The 17,665-nt window shown below is 49.0% G+C and overlaps 1 protein-coding gene across 8 annotated transcripts in view; it reads left to right on the plus strand.

The window, feature by feature from the left end:
* The window catches only part of LOC135900072 (TOX high mobility group box family member 4-like), a 761,125-nt gene that overhangs the window by 720,201 nt on the left and 23,259 nt on the right, over nucleotides 1-17,665 (plus strand). For 6 of the 8 annotated variants that reach the window (XM_065429515.1, XM_065429516.1, XM_070526897.1 and 3 more), the window contains 2 exons: nucleotides 5,050-5,172; nucleotides 6,993-7,156. In XM_065429515.1, the coding sequence (XP_065285587.1) occupies nucleotides 5,050-5,172; nucleotides 6,993-7,156 (287 nt within the window). Of the gene's footprint in view, nucleotides 1-3,398; nucleotides 3,526-4,732; nucleotides 4,757-5,049; nucleotides 5,173-6,992; nucleotides 7,157-17,665 lie in introns of those variants that run through there. The other 2 variants (XM_065429521.1, XM_065429520.1) reach the window with 2 other exon arrangements.

Raw genomic sequence — 17,665 nt, forward strand, 5'->3', positions numbered from 1 at the left:
TGCACGCTCGCCCATGGTTTGTCAAAAACCTTAATAAAGTTGAGGAGGGGACACCATGCGGTGATCTAGAGAGAGAGAGAGAGAGAGAGATGCTAACTAGCTTACAACCCAGCCTGGCTTGTTTCTGTGCATTGCTACCGAGACCGCTAGTTCCACGCTTGACGAAATCATTCGTATGCAACGCAGGCGGCGATTGCCAGCTGCCGCCGTATAGAGGTACAATATAATTCTCAGCTGTGTGAATGACAATAGTCTTGCCTGGTAAAGTTTTGAACAAGCGGATCTTTCTGGAGATAGTCCAGCTAGGTTCCTGCCCCCATGTGCGTTGTTCTGCCAACTTCCTATAACGCAGCGTGAGCTCGCGTTCGAAGGATATGTCTAAGGAGCAAAATACAGGCGAGACTATTCAGGTACAGGCATCCCACGTCATCAGTGCGTGGCGCTTTCTCGGTCATTTTGGCCAACTGCTGGCGTAGGTGATGCGGAGGAAGCAATTTGAAATTGCCTCTTCAGACCTCGCATTCTTCTGAAATCCAGTTTCATTGTGCGCTGCTTTTCTGCCGCCGGTCATTTTCTACGGTTGCGTGCCCCAGATGATCACCCGCTTCAGCGCCGTTGTGTGCTGTAGACGGTGTAGGAAATAAATCGTCACAGCAGGCGAGCTCGGGAAACCAGGTCCGCTCAAGTTTCTCACTTACAGCTACGATAAGTCTTGCGTGTAGAATGACGGTTGTCTCCCCTTCTCTCCCCACTCCCTCCTCTCTCTCTCTCATTTAACCTTCCCCCGAAAAATGCGTACTTCGTACGCTTGCAGCGGTTCTTCCTTAATACTTACAGACGCTTGGAATAAATTAGTTACCCGAGCGTTAGATGTCCTGGTTCAATTAAACATTTTTCTTTCTTTTCGTTTGAGGGTGGGGGGCTTGTAGATAAGGATTAATCTCTTTAACGTAACATGACCCCTGGCAGCAACTTTTGAGCCGAGTGTGGGTTGTTCGACGTAATGAACGAACCGGTGCTCAGCATGATCACAAATGCTAGTTAAATGTAAGCAGGCATAGTATGTTCAGCTCAATTTTTGTATGTGTAGGTTTAGAAGGGACATAAAGACAACGGGAGGAGCTAGTGCAACGGTCACGTGCTCTTCACTGCCAGAGTATCTATAGGGGTTCCGCGAAACAGGAGATTGGGTGCCCCCGTCTCCTTCTAAGCGTTGATGCTACCACTTACCGTCTTGTTACGGTATTTCGATAACATGATTATTTCTGTGTCTGTAATGACTACACAGAATCCGTTGTTTCTTTTAGCTCGCAAATGACTGGAGGAAGACGTGGCTTTCTGTTTCAGACAAAACGGTTTGCCGACTAAGGGAAAGCGCACCGGCTCTGTTGGGAGACGAGCCAAGCCCGGCGGCGGATAGCTGAGGCTGCGCATCCCGGACAGTAAATACGCTTGAACGCCTGCCGCAGTTGATCGTCAGGCAGCTTCCTAAGGCCACGCAGCAAATGATACGCACGGTTACTAACGCGGTTTGTGATTACCTTCGTGCGCGATGCTGTTGGACTACTGCAGAAAGAAAAGAAAAAAAAAATGGGGGAAGGGGTATTAGCAGCGCTGTTTGTCTTGTTAGAGTTTTCTACATTTTTGCTGCGCTGCGAAACGGACATAACGTAATTTAACGATAAACACACCACCTGAGTTATTGAATTTAAACAAATGCTGGCACTTTACGTGCCAGCACAACGATATGATTGTGAGGCACCCCGTAGTGCGGGGCCTCCTATTTAATTTTCGACACCTGGGTAAATCAAAGTTACGCGGACGTTTTTCTTTTTTTTCTTTTTTTTTTTCGCCCCCGTCGTGACGTAATCGTAACAGCGGTCTTTGAGGAAATATTCTAGACTTGTGCCGCAGTTCAGTAATGGCAGCAGCAGGCTGACGGCACGTTCATGCACGGTTGGAATAACTTGACGAGAACGGGATAACAAACGCGCTCATTTGCCCCCTAACGGGCGTGAGCGTTGTCCGCCCGTCGTCGGAATTATTGTTGTAGCGCGATTCGCTGTGAACCGCGACTGTTTCGTAACTGACCCATTTATCCGCGCCCAATACACCGAAACTGCTACATCCTCTCATTACGCGATCCGCCCGCAAATTACGCAACCATGTTTTCTGGACCGGACACATGCTATCCGATTCCATTCTGCACATTCGTGACGTTGATTGGGCATTATATATATATAGCAGTCGCGCATCTGCCGACGACGTACTTGCAACCAACGCAACGGTCTCGGCATGCGGCCTTGCAGCTGCCGTTTCTGTTCACGTCACGTAGGTTTGGAGTGGAACATGCGGAAAGCTAGCAGGACACGCGTATAATACTTCTGTGCGTTGCCAGGCAACTTTAAGCTACCTGACTCGTTCTACGTTGAGTCATGGCTGAGCCTGCCGCTCTTTCGCAGTGGCAGATGTCTTGTTCTTGCTTTGTCGTGTGTCTGCGAGCCGTCATTTCTGATGGTTGGTGCGTTTGTGTTCGCGAATTACTTCTTTCTCTAAAGCTTCACGGAAGCAGATTTTTCAACGTGCAGATTTCCTGGAAATGCGCCAGATATTTTCGCCGAATCGATTCAGATATATTTTGGGGGGGATTAATATTACGCCTGGTTCTCATTTCTCTTAATGAGCTTGTTGTTGCGAGCTGTACATTATTTTTTATGTCGCTCTCCTCTTCCCTATTCGCCCACCCCCCAGCGTATTTATTTTATGAGCGAATGCAGCACTTCATGAATACAAGGAATAAGCGAGCAGAGGGAAATGAGACGCCGATTCCTGTTTAGCTTAATACTCTTTCGAAAATGAATCGTTAAGTTAGCGTCATGAATAAATAACAGCCCTCTTTGCATTTCTGAGCCGTTCCCGGCGCACCTCGTCGCCGTGCTCATATATATATATATATATATATATATATATATATATATATATATATATATATATATATATATATATATATATATATGTATATATATATATATATATATATATATATATATATATGAGCACGCACACACACTTGCTTCTCTTTTGAAGCTCCCTCGTTGGGTAAATGATGGTCTGGCTGTTCTCATCGTCGTAGGGGAGAGGGACGCGATTGTATCTCTTCTCCTCACTTACGGCCCTTTCTGGTCGCCATGGAAACGGAATTGCTTCGTTGGCTGTGCCGGCAGAAATTGTTTTTATGATCCCAGAAGAGGCAGTCGAAGGCCTTTCTTTCCCTCCGCGCAACCTCCGCGGCGGCCGGCCGTAGTATCAAGACGAGCTACTGCGTGCATGGCGCCATCTGGAGGCAAGTGCGCTTACTCGGTGTACTGGCGGCTGTCGACGCCGCTACCGCCACCGCTAACATAGCGAACCGCGCGTATGCTTGCGAGTTCTACAAGTGCTGCCGTCAGTCGACAAAGGGCCGTCGTATAATGCCGCCTTCCCTTCATCTTGTCTATATCCTTGCAATATTCCACTAAGGACACGGTGCGCAGTTATTCTGTTGTCGTAAATTATGAGATTCTGTGTGCTTTGGAAATAAGTAGAAAACTGACGTTACTGCCTTTCTCGGATACGCTATAATTTAGTTCCGCTGTTCCTTGCATTGTTTGACAGTTAGACGTATACGAGTGCGTATTTTCTAAATTCCCTGCCCTCCTAACCAAGAGGTCGAGAATGTATGCGCAGCAGGTTGGCGCCCGGTCTCTCCCAAGTCAGTGTGCGTGTATAGTTCTGCAATGGATGAAGTGACACACTTGACGAGAAATTATCACTCCCGTGATGTACCACTCCGTCACTGAAACCTGGGTAGGGTAGCTCCCTGTATCAGCTCTTGTTTATAAGCACACTCTATAATAATGTGACGTACTTTCACGCCCCGTCATCCCGCCTTGAAATAGAAAGCGATAAAGAAATAAACCTGTGAACATTTTCCGCAGCCATCTGGTGTGACCATTCAAAAACCGTCCCACATTATCTAGTTCAAAATGCGCAAGAAAGCGATGGATAAATAGCCTCTTATATTCAATCCGACATACCTTTAATGCAAGAAGATAGCGAGTCTTAGGCAAATTTTTGTCACTGCAGCTCCCGTGCATTTCTGCCTGGTCCTTTCGCTCTTTCATGCTCGCTTCGCAAGTTTCGTTGATACTCCGTTGTGAATATGTAGGGCAGGGTGGGTGTAGTCGAAGAGCGCACAGTTTTAGCCGCGTAAACGGATCGTATAGCTAACGGAGGCTGCATAAATATGTATACGATGTTAGAAGCCAGACCTGTTTGTAATGACGCGCAACGGGCATCGCCCTTGAGCGTGCAGGATTTCCGTTCGCTGCGGGCAGAACGCCATCTCTCCCGCTTAATGTGTGTGCCTGAACGGCCGCCATGGAACGGCCGACTTCATGGGAGTTACCAAAGAATGGGAGTTGCCAAAGCGCGTCCGGTAGCTCGTAGCCAAATTGGAGCCGTAAAATGACCAGCACTGTCACGTGCATATAACTGCTGCTTTGTGTAAATGGAAGAGATAATCGAAACGGCTTTATTCGCCATCGAACGTGGGTCATATATCACGGCGGCTCACCGCTGCTGATTGCGCAAAACTGCCGGCCTCCTCATTTCCTCCTGTCGGCGTCACCACGTATGCAGTTTATTGCCTGTTTTGTTTCAGCGGCATCACGCAAAGGCTGCGTATGCGCATGGCGACAAAACATATATGATCAAGGTATACTACTCATGTACATGGAAGTATTTCACGATATTTCTGCGCAGGAAAACACTGTGCTTGTGTTCTCTTGTATTTACACTTGAAATAGCTACGTTTCATTCAGTAATTTAATAAAGTAGCCGTTGAGCTTAGTCTGAATGGGTCGTTGGGTTTATTTTCGACCATTAATATGCGACCTCAAGGTTACTCTTGATTAGGTGAAATCATTCCCTTCACGTTTTTTGTTGTTTCCATGTTCCGTTCACGTTTGCGTTCTCGCTGCAACAACGTTTCGTTTCCTGCTTGTGCAGACATTTCACACCCCTAGCTTCGGGGACGAGGAGTTCGAGATTCCACCCATCAACCTGCAGAACGTGGGCGGCCCTACGCATCCCGACGAGGCAGCCACAGCCGAAGGGGTCTACGGATCCCAGGTGAGTACTACAGTGAGCTGCGCAGGAAATTTTGGGGTCGTCTCGAAATTGAACGGCGAATTGTATAGCGTACAATCAGCACAATGGCCGAGGCACGATTTGCGGCGTGTAGCGCTCCCGGGATTCGCTGAGAGAGAGAGAGAGACCCGGAGTTGTGTGCGTATCTCGCGGAACACGCACAGCGATACGAGTTGGCATCGAGCGCCAGGGCACGGGTGCCAATAAACGTTGCGCGGAATCGCAGCACATTGCAGGAAAATGGCATACCGCGCATTTCGGGGACAGTTCTCTCCGTTTGTGCAGGAAATGGGTGATTTCGGATGTTTTCCGCTGACCAAGCTTCATAGAAGTGGCAGACATTTGAATCTGCGCGGTAATCCGCAGTAGTTAGCTACCGGAACTTAGCTACTTAACTCTTTAATTAATGACTGCGAGAGGCATATTGTTTCAGTATTGAAGTGAGCCAGACGCCGTGTCACGTAGCATTTTTTTTTTTCATTCCCTTTTGTCCTTCGTCATTGACTGGCATATAACGCCCCGCTTTTCGTTGTCGCCGGTATCGGACACTCGATGCGACGGGCGACGAGAAATGAATCGAGCGAAAAGAATCCTTACATGAAGCCACCCTATAGTACTCATATACTTACTATTCCTACAACCGAGGAGATAACGGATGCGCTTACATTGGACGATTTATTTATCCGGAAGGGACTGAAGCTCGGCTGCGCAGGCAGTGCGTAGGCAGTGCGTGATACCAATATAACCGCTGAGCATATACCGGGTGTTTCACGTAACGTGAACCAAGGATTTTAAAAAAGTGGTCAGCCGAAACTGAATGAACGACATATGGTTTGCCGTCATGTGGTGTTCCTTAGGATATCTTGGAATTATGAAAAAATCTTAATATTCACTTCAGGGCCAAGTGCGTTTCGTTGCGTTGTAGAGGGCATTCGAAAACGACCGATCCATTTTTTTGTGGCAACGTAAGTACATGATGCGTGGCGATTTTTTTCCGGTGTTTAGAGAAAGCCCTCTAATAAATGTGAAATAAAAACCACGTGACTGCGCTCGTGCGCTGTCGTATTGCAGCGTTCCTTTCAATCGCGCTTCGTGCGAAAGAGCCGTGCGCGCGGACCGTGGCGAAGTGAGCGGCCGCGGCTCTAGGCATCGGCTTGGCATGCAGTGAGTCAGCATCTTTGGCGGTGGCTCACGGAAAGGAAGCGCCGTTCGTCCCTTAAAAGCGATATAGGCTCGACGCATGGTTGAGAGCAATGCAATACGATAGCGCACGAGCGCAGTCACGGGGTTTAATTTCATACTTCGCGCATCTTCGCGGGCTTTCTTTAAAAGCCGAAGGAATCGCCACGCAGGCTGTACGTTGCCAGAAAAAAGTGGATCGGACGTTTTGAAATGCCCTCTACAACGTTACGAAACGCTCTTGGCCCTAAAGGGAATATTCAAAATTTTGCATAATTGATCATAGTTAATGAACTAATTAAGCGCAATATAAAAAATATAAGGAGTGCCACATTACGGCAAACCATGTGCCGTTGGTTTCTGTGAGCTGCGGCTAACCACTTTTTAAAAATCCTTGGTTCAAGTTACGTGAAAACACCCTGTACAGCGGCCTAGGCGACTGGAAGAACGCTGCATAGCGGCACCCACAAAGGTTTTCGGAAATCTGAGCTTGTTCGTGGCCTGCGTGGCGCTTTTGAAGGTATCGTATGAGTTGAAGAATAAATGACGGTGCATGGTGGCGCGAACATGGGCTGCTCGTGCTGCGATGACACGCTTTCGGCTCTGCTGTTTCTCTCGCGCAGCCGGGGATGGCTCCGCAGACGAGCATGGCGCAAGCTATGGGCTCCCCTATGTCGGGCGGAATGATGGAGCCACCGCAGCACTCCTATCCGGGGCCCCAGGGGCCCCCTGACATGTATCACCACGCCATGGGCATGCCGCCTCCGCCGTCCATGCATTTACAAAGGTGGGTTTCCGGGCCATCGGCCCCTTCAGCCACATCCGTGCAATCGCGACCTGCCTGCTTGGGGGGTGGGTCCGGCCTCTGCCAGCCAAGGTGAGGACTGCGCGCCCGGACTTTGTCCGGCTTGGCCGTGAAGTGAGATGCGCGAAACCGAGCCACTTCCACACGGGGCAGTAGAAGCTCGCCACGGATATCCGCGAAAATGTCATAGCCCCATTTAAATATAGCAGGATATGGGATTGCGAACAGCGAATCGCGTTGATTTCGGTATGGACGCAGCGCAGCCTTAGCGATAAGGTGCGGAACGTGGCCCCGCTCTAATGTGCCTCGGCTGGCTCTGTGTACTGTACACTCACTCAGTGCCAGATTGTCTCAGCTTGTGCTTGACGCGTGCGCGAATGTTGCTCGACAGTGTGAATGTTCTGGCACCGTCTTTCTTTTGCTTTTATTTATCTAGTTTGTTACATTACCGTTCATCCGTGTGTGTATATATATACAGTCAGCGAAAGACTTCACGTTTAGGATTTTTTCTTCATATTTCGGGTTATCGATGCGGGTGGTGGTAACAAAATTCTCCAACACGCAGAAGCTCACGGGACACCGTGGCGCATGCACGCAGGAGCTTGCGGCACCGAGTGAGATTGCTGTTGCACTGAACGATGCTGTTTACGCCCATTGCTTGTCGCTTATATATGCTTCGCTACACGTACCAAAAGCCACTCGCCTCGCCGTTGGCATTTAAATACACCTGTTAAGATGCACTGCCAGCGCCCACTGCTTTTCGATTGCTTCTGCAACGGTGCACGCTATTTTTTATTTCTTCGCGTTGGTTACCAGACTTATGTACTAATTGTATTTGTGGAATGTGACAACCTATAAGAAGGTAGGTTCTCAGTGAACACTCATTTCATTAAAATACAGTTTTCTTTACTAGCTGATCGAGCATGAGAAGCATGGTGATTCACATGATTAATTAAATAAACCGTTATGTTAGTATAGTATAGATTTTGTGGTCTCGTTTCCGCTTGACGAAAAAGCCGGCTTGGGAGAAGCAGCTTGAACAGTTTCGCGTTCGGTAGCACACATAGTAGATATTGTTCGTGCACGACGTGTTGAACTTCTGCTGCATCCCGCAGTGACTGCGCAACGTGAGGAACTTCGCTCGTCTATATTATAGCCATGTTGTCGCAGCCGTCGCTCTCTAAAACGCTGCCGACCCACTGGTCTTGAGGGTACATTTCGTATATATACTGTTCTGCGTTTAGTGGAAGCAGCAAGGTGTGTGTGTGTGTGTGTTTATGCGTGCTATCGAAGCTCCCATAGAAGGTGTGGGAGCTCAGTATCATCTACATTTCACGGGGAAAAAATGAACACTTCCCATTCGAAACTCTTAGCACCAAGTCGGTCACTGCGCCAGCTCGCATCCATCGCCGGCACTACATAAACAGAGCTCCTAAGAACATTACAAATGAAGCACAAGCAAGTTGAGAATATGGCCACAACATCGCGTAACAATCCGGCACGAATTAGTTGCAGACCCATGTGTATTTATTGCCCAGACATTGCACCGGTGAGCCTGAGTTTTGCATGAACTTAGAGCAGTCGGTTCAACCAGATTTGGAACTAAGCGCCACATGCATATGTCCTTAGTACCAACACTCATCCGTTACTTCGGGGTCAAAAGAGCAACACTACATTGCAATAATTCACAATAACCACTCTTTCATCTTCGCTAGCACAGCACGTATAGCTAAACATGTTATTTCGTGAAAGGCCGTTGAAAAGTAAACTTACTAATAAAATCTTATAAGGTTGATATCATATATATTGCCATTGCTTTCTATAGCTACGCATAAGAAAGTTCTGGCGACATTACAGTGTTAAATGTAATCGCACAATCTCGGCATATCTCAGCACTCGTCGCCGCGAGCAAATTGCTGTAGTTTCGTGCCCATCATTGATCGTGGATGGAAACAAACAGCCTGTGACATCACATCTTATTCTAATGCCATTGTAAGTACATTTACGAACGTTTCCATAAGTGATGTAATGGATGTATAATTTTCATCAACTGGTGTTTTGCCCCGCGCGACGTAGTCGGGCTGCTGTCGCACGAACCGCTTCGGTCTCGCGTTCGCGAACTATGTGAATAGACTTTGAAAGCAGTGGACCTCACTTAAAGTGGACTTTTATTGGCAGTGATGCGTTCATTGTTGCAAATACTATATTACGACTAGGTCGAATATGATTAAAATACAATTTATGTCCTACTCCTGTCTTTAAGCCGCAGGCCACTTGTGAGAGTATACAGAAAGGAGAAAAAAAAATTCGCACAAAGAATCAGTTTTCTGTTGGTACTGTACAACATGTTTTCAACTAGGTCAACAATTAGAAACAATCTTTTATTGTCGGGACTGTTGGTTAACGTGTTGAATGCACGTGAAATCATCAGCGACAGGCCTTCTTCCGGGTTGGTTGTGGGCTTGTCAGTTGCTGTTAAGATCTACGAGTCGAGGTTCTACTGCGGCGTTTATGCCGTAGTAGAACCTGTATGCCTGTATCTTATTGTACTGGTGGCAATTTGACGTTCAACGTTCACAAAAACTTGGTAATAACCTCCAAAGCTCAACAACTCTGGATCTTGGTGAGCTTTCACGTACGCTCATGTCAGGCTTGGTAGTGACTCCAAGCTGCACGAGTTATTTGATATCCTTCTTATAAGGCTGTGCAGCAAAATGTCATTCTCATTATTAGTTCGTTCACTTGCCCGCGCATGTGCTACGTAGAACGTCTCGCTAGTCGCCATTAGTAAATCACTGGTAAATGTAGACAAAATGATATGTTTCCAAGGGTACGTAAAGAATAAATAATTATAGCCCGTGCTTCGTTTGTTTTGCACAAGGCTGTACATTTAGTTTTCGAGCCGGATATGAAAACTGTGAAGTGGTTGCATGCTCATGAAGGCGGATTTGGCGTTTCGTAGGTTGCCTGCTTGATCGAAACTTCCCATCGCTGCGTTCTCACCTTTGACGTACCGTTGCTTCCCTCCAGGTCACTTGGCTGCGCGGTGGTCCTTATACTGCCAGAGCACACGCCTTAGTCGTTACTTGATCGACGTTTGCCGTCATTTTCTATCCATCAAGGCGAAGCCGGCACGTCCTATTCTCTATCTAGTTGAGTGCTACTCGCACGGAACACACCGGCTCTCGCTGGTGCGTTCACTGCTATGCATCTTTCTCTATTCTTTTTTTTCCAAGGCTGTCTTTCTTGTCCCTTGTATTGCTTTCGTGACTACGCCCCTTTTGCGAAACGTCCATTTCGACGTGTCGCGCAACTAATGTGCCCTCCTTTTCCTGCCGTCCAAGCGCCTCCCTCGCAAGTAGATTTCGACATCGTCTTTTTGCACGGTTCCTTTATCCTAGCTTACGTCACGCAGCACGCCTGCCTCTTTACAAACCTCTGACACCACGCGGTTGACCTTGCGTTCGAAGCAGGCGCGCACGCACACACACACGCATACACACGCACGCACACACGCACACACACTGCGTGCGTGCAACCTGGTGTGCGTGTGAAGAGATGTCTGTTGTCTGCAAGCGAGCTGCTTTTCGGCATTTATCTTGCTTGCGTGCCCATACAGTGTCACTTCAACGCATCTACCAAAATTCCCGCACTGCACTCCGTCTAGGTACAATGATTTCTCAGCAGTTGTGTAGGTGTTGTACAAACAAATTCCGCGGCGAGTTTCCCAGGCGCGCGCACTTCACACTGCCACGGTGTCATCGTGAACTTTCCGCTGGCTTTTTCTTACTCTTCCACCGTCAAGACACAGGCTGCTGCCCCGCAAGACATTGGTCCGTCTCGGAGATAGATCCTTCGAGCTATCAACGGGTGATCGCTCCTGTGTCTATACGTTTAGGCGATGAAGACAGCGTTGCCACCACCGCGTCTGCTGGTGACCCAGCGGCGCTTCTAGCTCTCCGCTCGCTGCGGCCAGCAGTCGTAACCTTGACACGGTGCGTGCTCCGAACGCGCAGCCAGCAAGCTCCTGTGCCGCGGTGAACAGTGTCAGGTGCGCGAGCGTGCTGTATGGCCGCAGTCTTCAAACCTATTGTTGCCGGTCGACCATTAACATGCCGTCATTTACCTGGCACCGATCGCACGACTTGGACAAAGCTCTTCCTAGCAAGGACCTTTTAGTATTTTCGCCGGAAGCTTCCTGCTGTCTCTACAAGAAGCGTGGTGTATATGCTGTATCATTCGCCCTTGCTTTTATCGCGCGCCTTGTTTTATGCGGGAGGACGTGAAGTATATTTTCTAAGTTCCGTAGTGCGCGGATGTAAAATTTCATCTCCGCCGGTTGAGCTAGTCTCATAAAGGACGCGGCAATCGCGCGCCGTAGTGCAAGTGAACGTACATCTGGTGCAGATGCCTTCCATAAAATTTGTGAAATTGGAACATTAACGAGAAAGAAGAAAGGGGGAGGGGAAAGGAAAATATTCGTGACGAAGGTGTTTTTAATCATTTGACGTGGTCATCTATACCTGCCCGCTTATATAAATATATTAGTGGTGCACCCTCATCTCATTCTGTTTTGTTTTGGAAAGTTGGTAGGTGCCATTAGCTGCGCCCTTCACCCGCCCACCCGCTCACCCAACTGGAACGCGATAGCCTTAAGGCGGAACCGCATGGCGCGATTTTAGGCGCGATTGACGCGCGGATGGTGGGACGCGCGCGTCATTTTGACGCGTGCCCAGCAGGATCCATCACGAAATCGCGCCGCCGCGTGCTGCTGCTCGGAGTAGAAAAAAACGCGTCGCGCGGGCGCGTCCACCAATCAGAGTTCAGGTAAGTCACGTGGCATTTGGTCACATGACATTTTGGTTATTTTTTTGCCACCAGATGGCCCTAGTCTCTGCGCATCTCGACGGAACCTCCTTGGCGGAACTTTTTTTTTCTCTCGGCAGAACTGGCGCGCGCGTCAAGGAAAATATGTGCTACCGTGATTTCGTTCGCGCATCGTGTTGGTTCGCGCATCGTGTTCACCTAAAATTAACAAAGCAACCTTCAACGAGGCCCTAATAACTAAAGTGGAGAAGCGTCGCGTCTCATCGCTAATACTGGCAAGACAATTTGCTAATAATACCAGTGTATGGTGCTCGCTCTCTTCTCAACCAGGCAGCCCGCACCCACATGTACAGTGCTCACGGAATGAAATAGGACACGGAGCATTTAGGAGAACCCTACATACGTGCAAAGTACGCGAGAGCACCATGTCATGTCGCTAGGAATTTGGTCACCAAAGGTGACGAGGACTCCGATGTACGTGTACGCGCCAGAATTACGTCGATGTGACACGAACTGCAGCCGCTTGAAACGAAAGTATGCGCATTACTTAGCCCTAAATTGACGCGTTTCATTCCGTGAGCACTGTACTTACTGACCCGCATTTTTTCTTGCTTCAGTATCAGCATCCCCCTTAATAGTAGCAGTCGCCTCTTCTGCTCGGTAGTAAGCGGCCGACCCTCCTTTTTATATGTGAAGTTGTAAACATACAGCGGCTTCTCAGCATGCGGAAGGTACATAGTCGCAGTTTCGCACACAATATTGCTGCTTGAAATTAAGCTTGATAAATACACCTCGCAAAGAAATGTCGCTGTCTAATTACACTCAGATTATTTTTATTGTAGTGTTCTGTAAGTTTAAGGGCATATTATATATGCGGTAACAGAGACAATACATGTCGTTGAGAGTTATGTTGTCTGGCAACCCGGAAAACGCGGCGCGAAAGCGCCGCTCCTTTTTTTTCGTACGGGTGCTCGCGCGTCGGCGGCAACGCGGGCGTTTGCCGCCCGTCGCGTTTTTCGCTCGCGAAAAACGCGCCATGCGGTTCCAGCTTTATGGCGTCCAATCATTCGATGATTACCCGGCGACATCGCTTTAGCAGAAGCACGGCTCTACACAGAGCCGTGCGTAATCCAACACCCCTGCCGTACACCAGCACGTGCTGCGACACGTGACATGGATTCTCTGCTCCTTCTCCCCGCTCACACCGCCAGTCCGTGAGGATGCATTTTGTTCAATATTTTCATTGCTTTTAAGTAAAGGGAACAGGACGGAAGAAACGTTACCTTCATTCTGTCAGCAACCCAGCCATTTCTTCTTTCTCAACAGCGCTGCAAATATTCAGTACACGTATCTTTGATTTATCATCCCGAACCTCCCACGACTCCTCCAGGCAATGCTTTCAGCCAATGAGCGTTCGCGTACGCAGCGCTTCTGTCAGTCCTTGGCAGTTCAGGGCGACAAATACAAGAGACCCAAGTCAAGCTTCTAACGAGCCCTGCACGAAGAAGACATGCCTCACTAATTCCAGGATTGAGGCACTGTGACATTTTGATTTGACATTTTGATTCAGATGGCGCAGTACCAGACCAAGAAGCATACTGAACACGACGCTAAGCACTGTGTCCCGTTTGCTTCTCAAGCTGTTTGGTATACTTCTCGATCGTTCATGTCACCGAAAATACGCGTCCACCTTTTATATGCCCGAAGAAGGGAGTTCACGAAAAGAAGAAAAAAAATTCAGCAGAACGATCCACTCCTCACATTTAATGAAATTACTAAACATTACCAACTTGGTCGGAGAATTTATCCTCTTGCCTCACCCGAAGCTCAGTAGAGGTCAGTCAGCTACACTTAGAATGCTGCAGACGGGATCTTTCCCGTCGCGGGGATTCCTCAGTAGGATGTACTCGGATGTGGACCCTAGTTGTCCCGACTGCACTGAAACCTTTTGCTCAATGGCTCACATGCTCTGGCTATGTCCCACGTTGCCTAACGACTTCCTCTCCAGCGAAGCCGAATGGGAGGAGGTCATCAGAAGCACGGTACTCCGAAAGCAAGCCCAGGCTATCCAGAGGGCCCAGGAAAGAGCGGAGTGTCACGGCGTTCTGTCCTTTACGTGGGCGCGGCCAGCGGCTACAATGGCCTCCCGTTAGGAGGTCCTGACAGTAGCTCCTCAGGATTAAATTAAGTTCGTTGTCTGTCTGTCTGTCAGAGACACTTACGACTGCTTACGTGTGGGAATGCGAAATCATTGTAGTCGCTTTGAGGAAATGTTTTCGCGTAGGTATTCATCTGTATGTTGTCGTGCATTTTGTAAACTTGCACGGCATTCTTTTTTGTGTTTCCTTGCTTCGTCTTCTGCGGCGTGCTTCCGTGGGCGACCACGTTTCACAGATGCTGCATAGGTAGACGCTTCGGAGCGCATCCCAGTATACACAGCACCGATAAAATCCGAAGAGCAAGCGCGGGAGGCAGCGACCTGACGTGTACAATGATGCACGAACTAAGCGCACCTCATTTTATACGCTCTTGATCTGACATCGAGAGTGAATCGCAGTAGAGAGAACGCCGATGAAATCCGAAAAGCAACTGACACGTTGGAGGCAGTGACGGAGGCACTGACGTGACGTGTGCAGTGACGCACGCACTAGGCGCAACTTTAGTCGATCATAACCGTGGAGCCACCGCGGCGTCGGGGAAGCGTGCTCATATCGCACCCCGGAGGTCTGAGCGCGATCCCCACCCAGAGCGAAATGTACCAAATTTTCTTTTCAATTCCATTTATTGACTTCGTTTACAGAAACCTGTCTGACAAATTTGACCTCAATCCTAGCATTTTAGACGAGTTTTTGCTCGTCGCGCTGTCGTACATTTGGTACCACCTTTCGGTCACGTCGTCGACGACATTATAATGCTTTCGCGTTAAAAAGTTGTTTTGCGCGAAGTGACGAAAGTGATAGCAAGGTTCAGCGTGGCGCCGAAACTACGATACTTTAACAATAGGCGGGGGCGGGATGTGGGCGCAGTCCCGGCCGCGCGGCGGTCGCATTTCGATGGGGCGAATCGCAAGAACGCCCGTGTCCCGTGCATTGGGGGCACGATCCCCTGGTCTTCAAAACTAATCCAGAGTCCCCCACTACGGCGTGCCTCATAATCAGATCGTGGTTTTGGCACGTCAAACCCAATTTAGAATTCAACGAACAAGCCAGGCGAGCTTGCAATCGCTGAGAGACGGTATGAACCTGTAGCTAGCTGGCCGTCGGATACGGGGCCGACAGCCCTTGCGATCCATCCGCAGCTTGTAACAAAGTGCCTATACAGTGGAACCCGGATATATCGAGCTCGAAGGATATTGCGAAATAGCTCGATATATCAATAATCCGATATATAAAATTAAAAATTTGATACAAAATTCTTCAGGAGGATTTTACAGCTGTTTGTTATACACAATAATTTGTTATATAAGGGTTCGATATGCCCGGGTTCGACTGTATTTGTCAACACTATCAATGTCTGAATATTTATGTTGCTATTAAGTGCAAATACTATTCCTTTTCCCGACGCCGTTGGTATAGATGAGAAAACACGCCAGCCAGGCGAGCTGCTTTGTTTAGACGATTGTTGCGGCGTCTCCGCTGACCGCTTCCGAGTCGAAATCACGCCAACGATTTACTATTTCGCGCAACGATTTGTAACAAACACACTTTCTAGGTCACTTTGTGCTATAAGATATGTTGTGTTCCAAGTGCCGCCGTCAGCGGCGAGAGAGGCCAGCGTCTCGACGAGGGAGAAAATCCGAGGACACCTCTACACTTTCTATGAGTTGTAAATTCGAATTCGAAAGCATTAATGTCCAATTGAATGCCGCTTGGCGGCCCTTCGAGTAATGAACTCCTCGCGGGTAAGCGAGCGCGTTTAGATTTGGCCTTACCGAGGCGCAGTCAGCTTGCGCGGACGGCGCTGATAACACAGGCTTCCGAGAGCGAGGGCGGCGTGAGTCGCGGTGATGCCCTCTCCCTTCAAGCAATTGGAGGTGAGGACTTACGAAGTCGCCATCTGTCGGAAGCGCCTCCCTTGCGTAGTATGAGGGATCACGCGGCGCGCTCCTCATAGGTTTCGCTTACGGCGCTCACTAAAAACACCACGCGGCAGCCCTCCTAGACATTTATGTAATTTTTCTCAAAACGAGGGAAGTTTTTGATTGTCGATGTAATAATCTTGGGCAAATGAAAGCACAGAATCGTTTACAGACGCTATCTCTTTATCGAATACGTACAGTGAACGCCACTGAGCGCGGTCGCCGCGCTGAAGTCTCCCGAACCGGCTTCTTGCCTGAAAGGTAGGCAAACACTGATAGTAAACTATGTGAAATATGTTCTTATAGTGGGCTCTCTGTATTACCAAATGGAGCATAACAGAATAAAGCCTCAATGCAGCGATCGCAGCGACCGACTGCGCGTCGGCATGCATGTCCGCGCACAATGTTTTGCTTTCGCTGTCAGCGCGTTTTCACACCGTGCCGTGAGCTTTAGGCTGTAGCACATGATCATTTGACAGTACACTAGCAACCATTGTTGCGTGGACGCTATCAGAGCTGTTCAAAAATAATTTCGTTATAGAGACTTCGACGCCTACGGTAGCTGTGATGTGCCGTCGCGACGATTCAATCTTTTTTTGTCCTAAGTTCTTGGACATTTCGATATTATTTCTCAAGTTGCGTCGCACTGTATGTTTATCGGTCTTCTCAGAGTGCGATTTCCCTCTGCTTCTTTTTCGTAATCCAGTGCATTAATTCATAACACGAACATGACCATATACCATGCCTTTTTTTAATGTGCGTCTTACCGCTCCCTTTCCGTTCCAGTGAACTTGCCAGTATCTAGCATCAACAAGTCCATAGACCAAACCGTCATGTCATTAGCCGGGCAGCAGGCGCGGGCGAGCGTCTCAGTGCGCGTTTTCTGCTACTCACCGAACATCGCGTAGTCCCGGTATCGTAGCAGAAATCTTCCTCGCGTCTGTGCTTGCTGCATACCCGAGTTGTAGCCGATGGCTGTCTGTTGGTTCTAAGTTTCGCGAGCCAACCTTCACGCAGCTCCTTGTCCTGCGGCTACGTGTGAATAAGGCTGACACCGGGCTCCGTTACGTACGTCCGGCACTGCGACACCGAGCAGTAGCCTACCATGCTGCACGCCTCCAAAGGGAGCCACTGCCTATTATAGTACTTTCAAATGTCAAGCAGACACCCAAGGCGGTAAAGCTTCACCACTTATCAGAACCGCAGTGCAGGTGGGACTTCAAACTTTCGTTTTCAAAAGCTCGCTTCGGCGCTTCCGAAGCAGCCGACGTGGCCGCTGTATCCACGTGATCCCTCATGCCACGTCACGCCGAGTGTGGCGCTAGCTTTTCCAGTGGTGGAGCTCGCCCCAACACCGCGGCAGCAGGTGTACCCTTTCGCCCGCTCTGCGCCGTCGACGCCTGAGCTAGCAAGCGCTAGAATTGGAAGTTTCGCTGCTACAGACGCTGCCTGATTTTTCGTTCAATGGGCCATTTGAATTTTTCGCATAGAAGCAGCACCGGGATGATCGTAGCGGCGAGGAACGTGCTCGCCGGCCCCGCCCCGGCAGGTCTGCCACGTGGCCATCACGTACACGCTAGCGGCCT

The sequence above is a fragment of the Dermacentor albipictus genome, chromosome 1 (genome assembly GCF_038994185.2).
Source record: "Dermacentor albipictus isolate Rhodes 1998 colony chromosome 1, USDA_Dalb.pri_finalv2, whole genome shotgun sequence".
NCBI lineage: Eukaryota > Metazoa > Arthropoda > Arachnida > Ixodida > Ixodidae > Dermacentor > Dermacentor albipictus.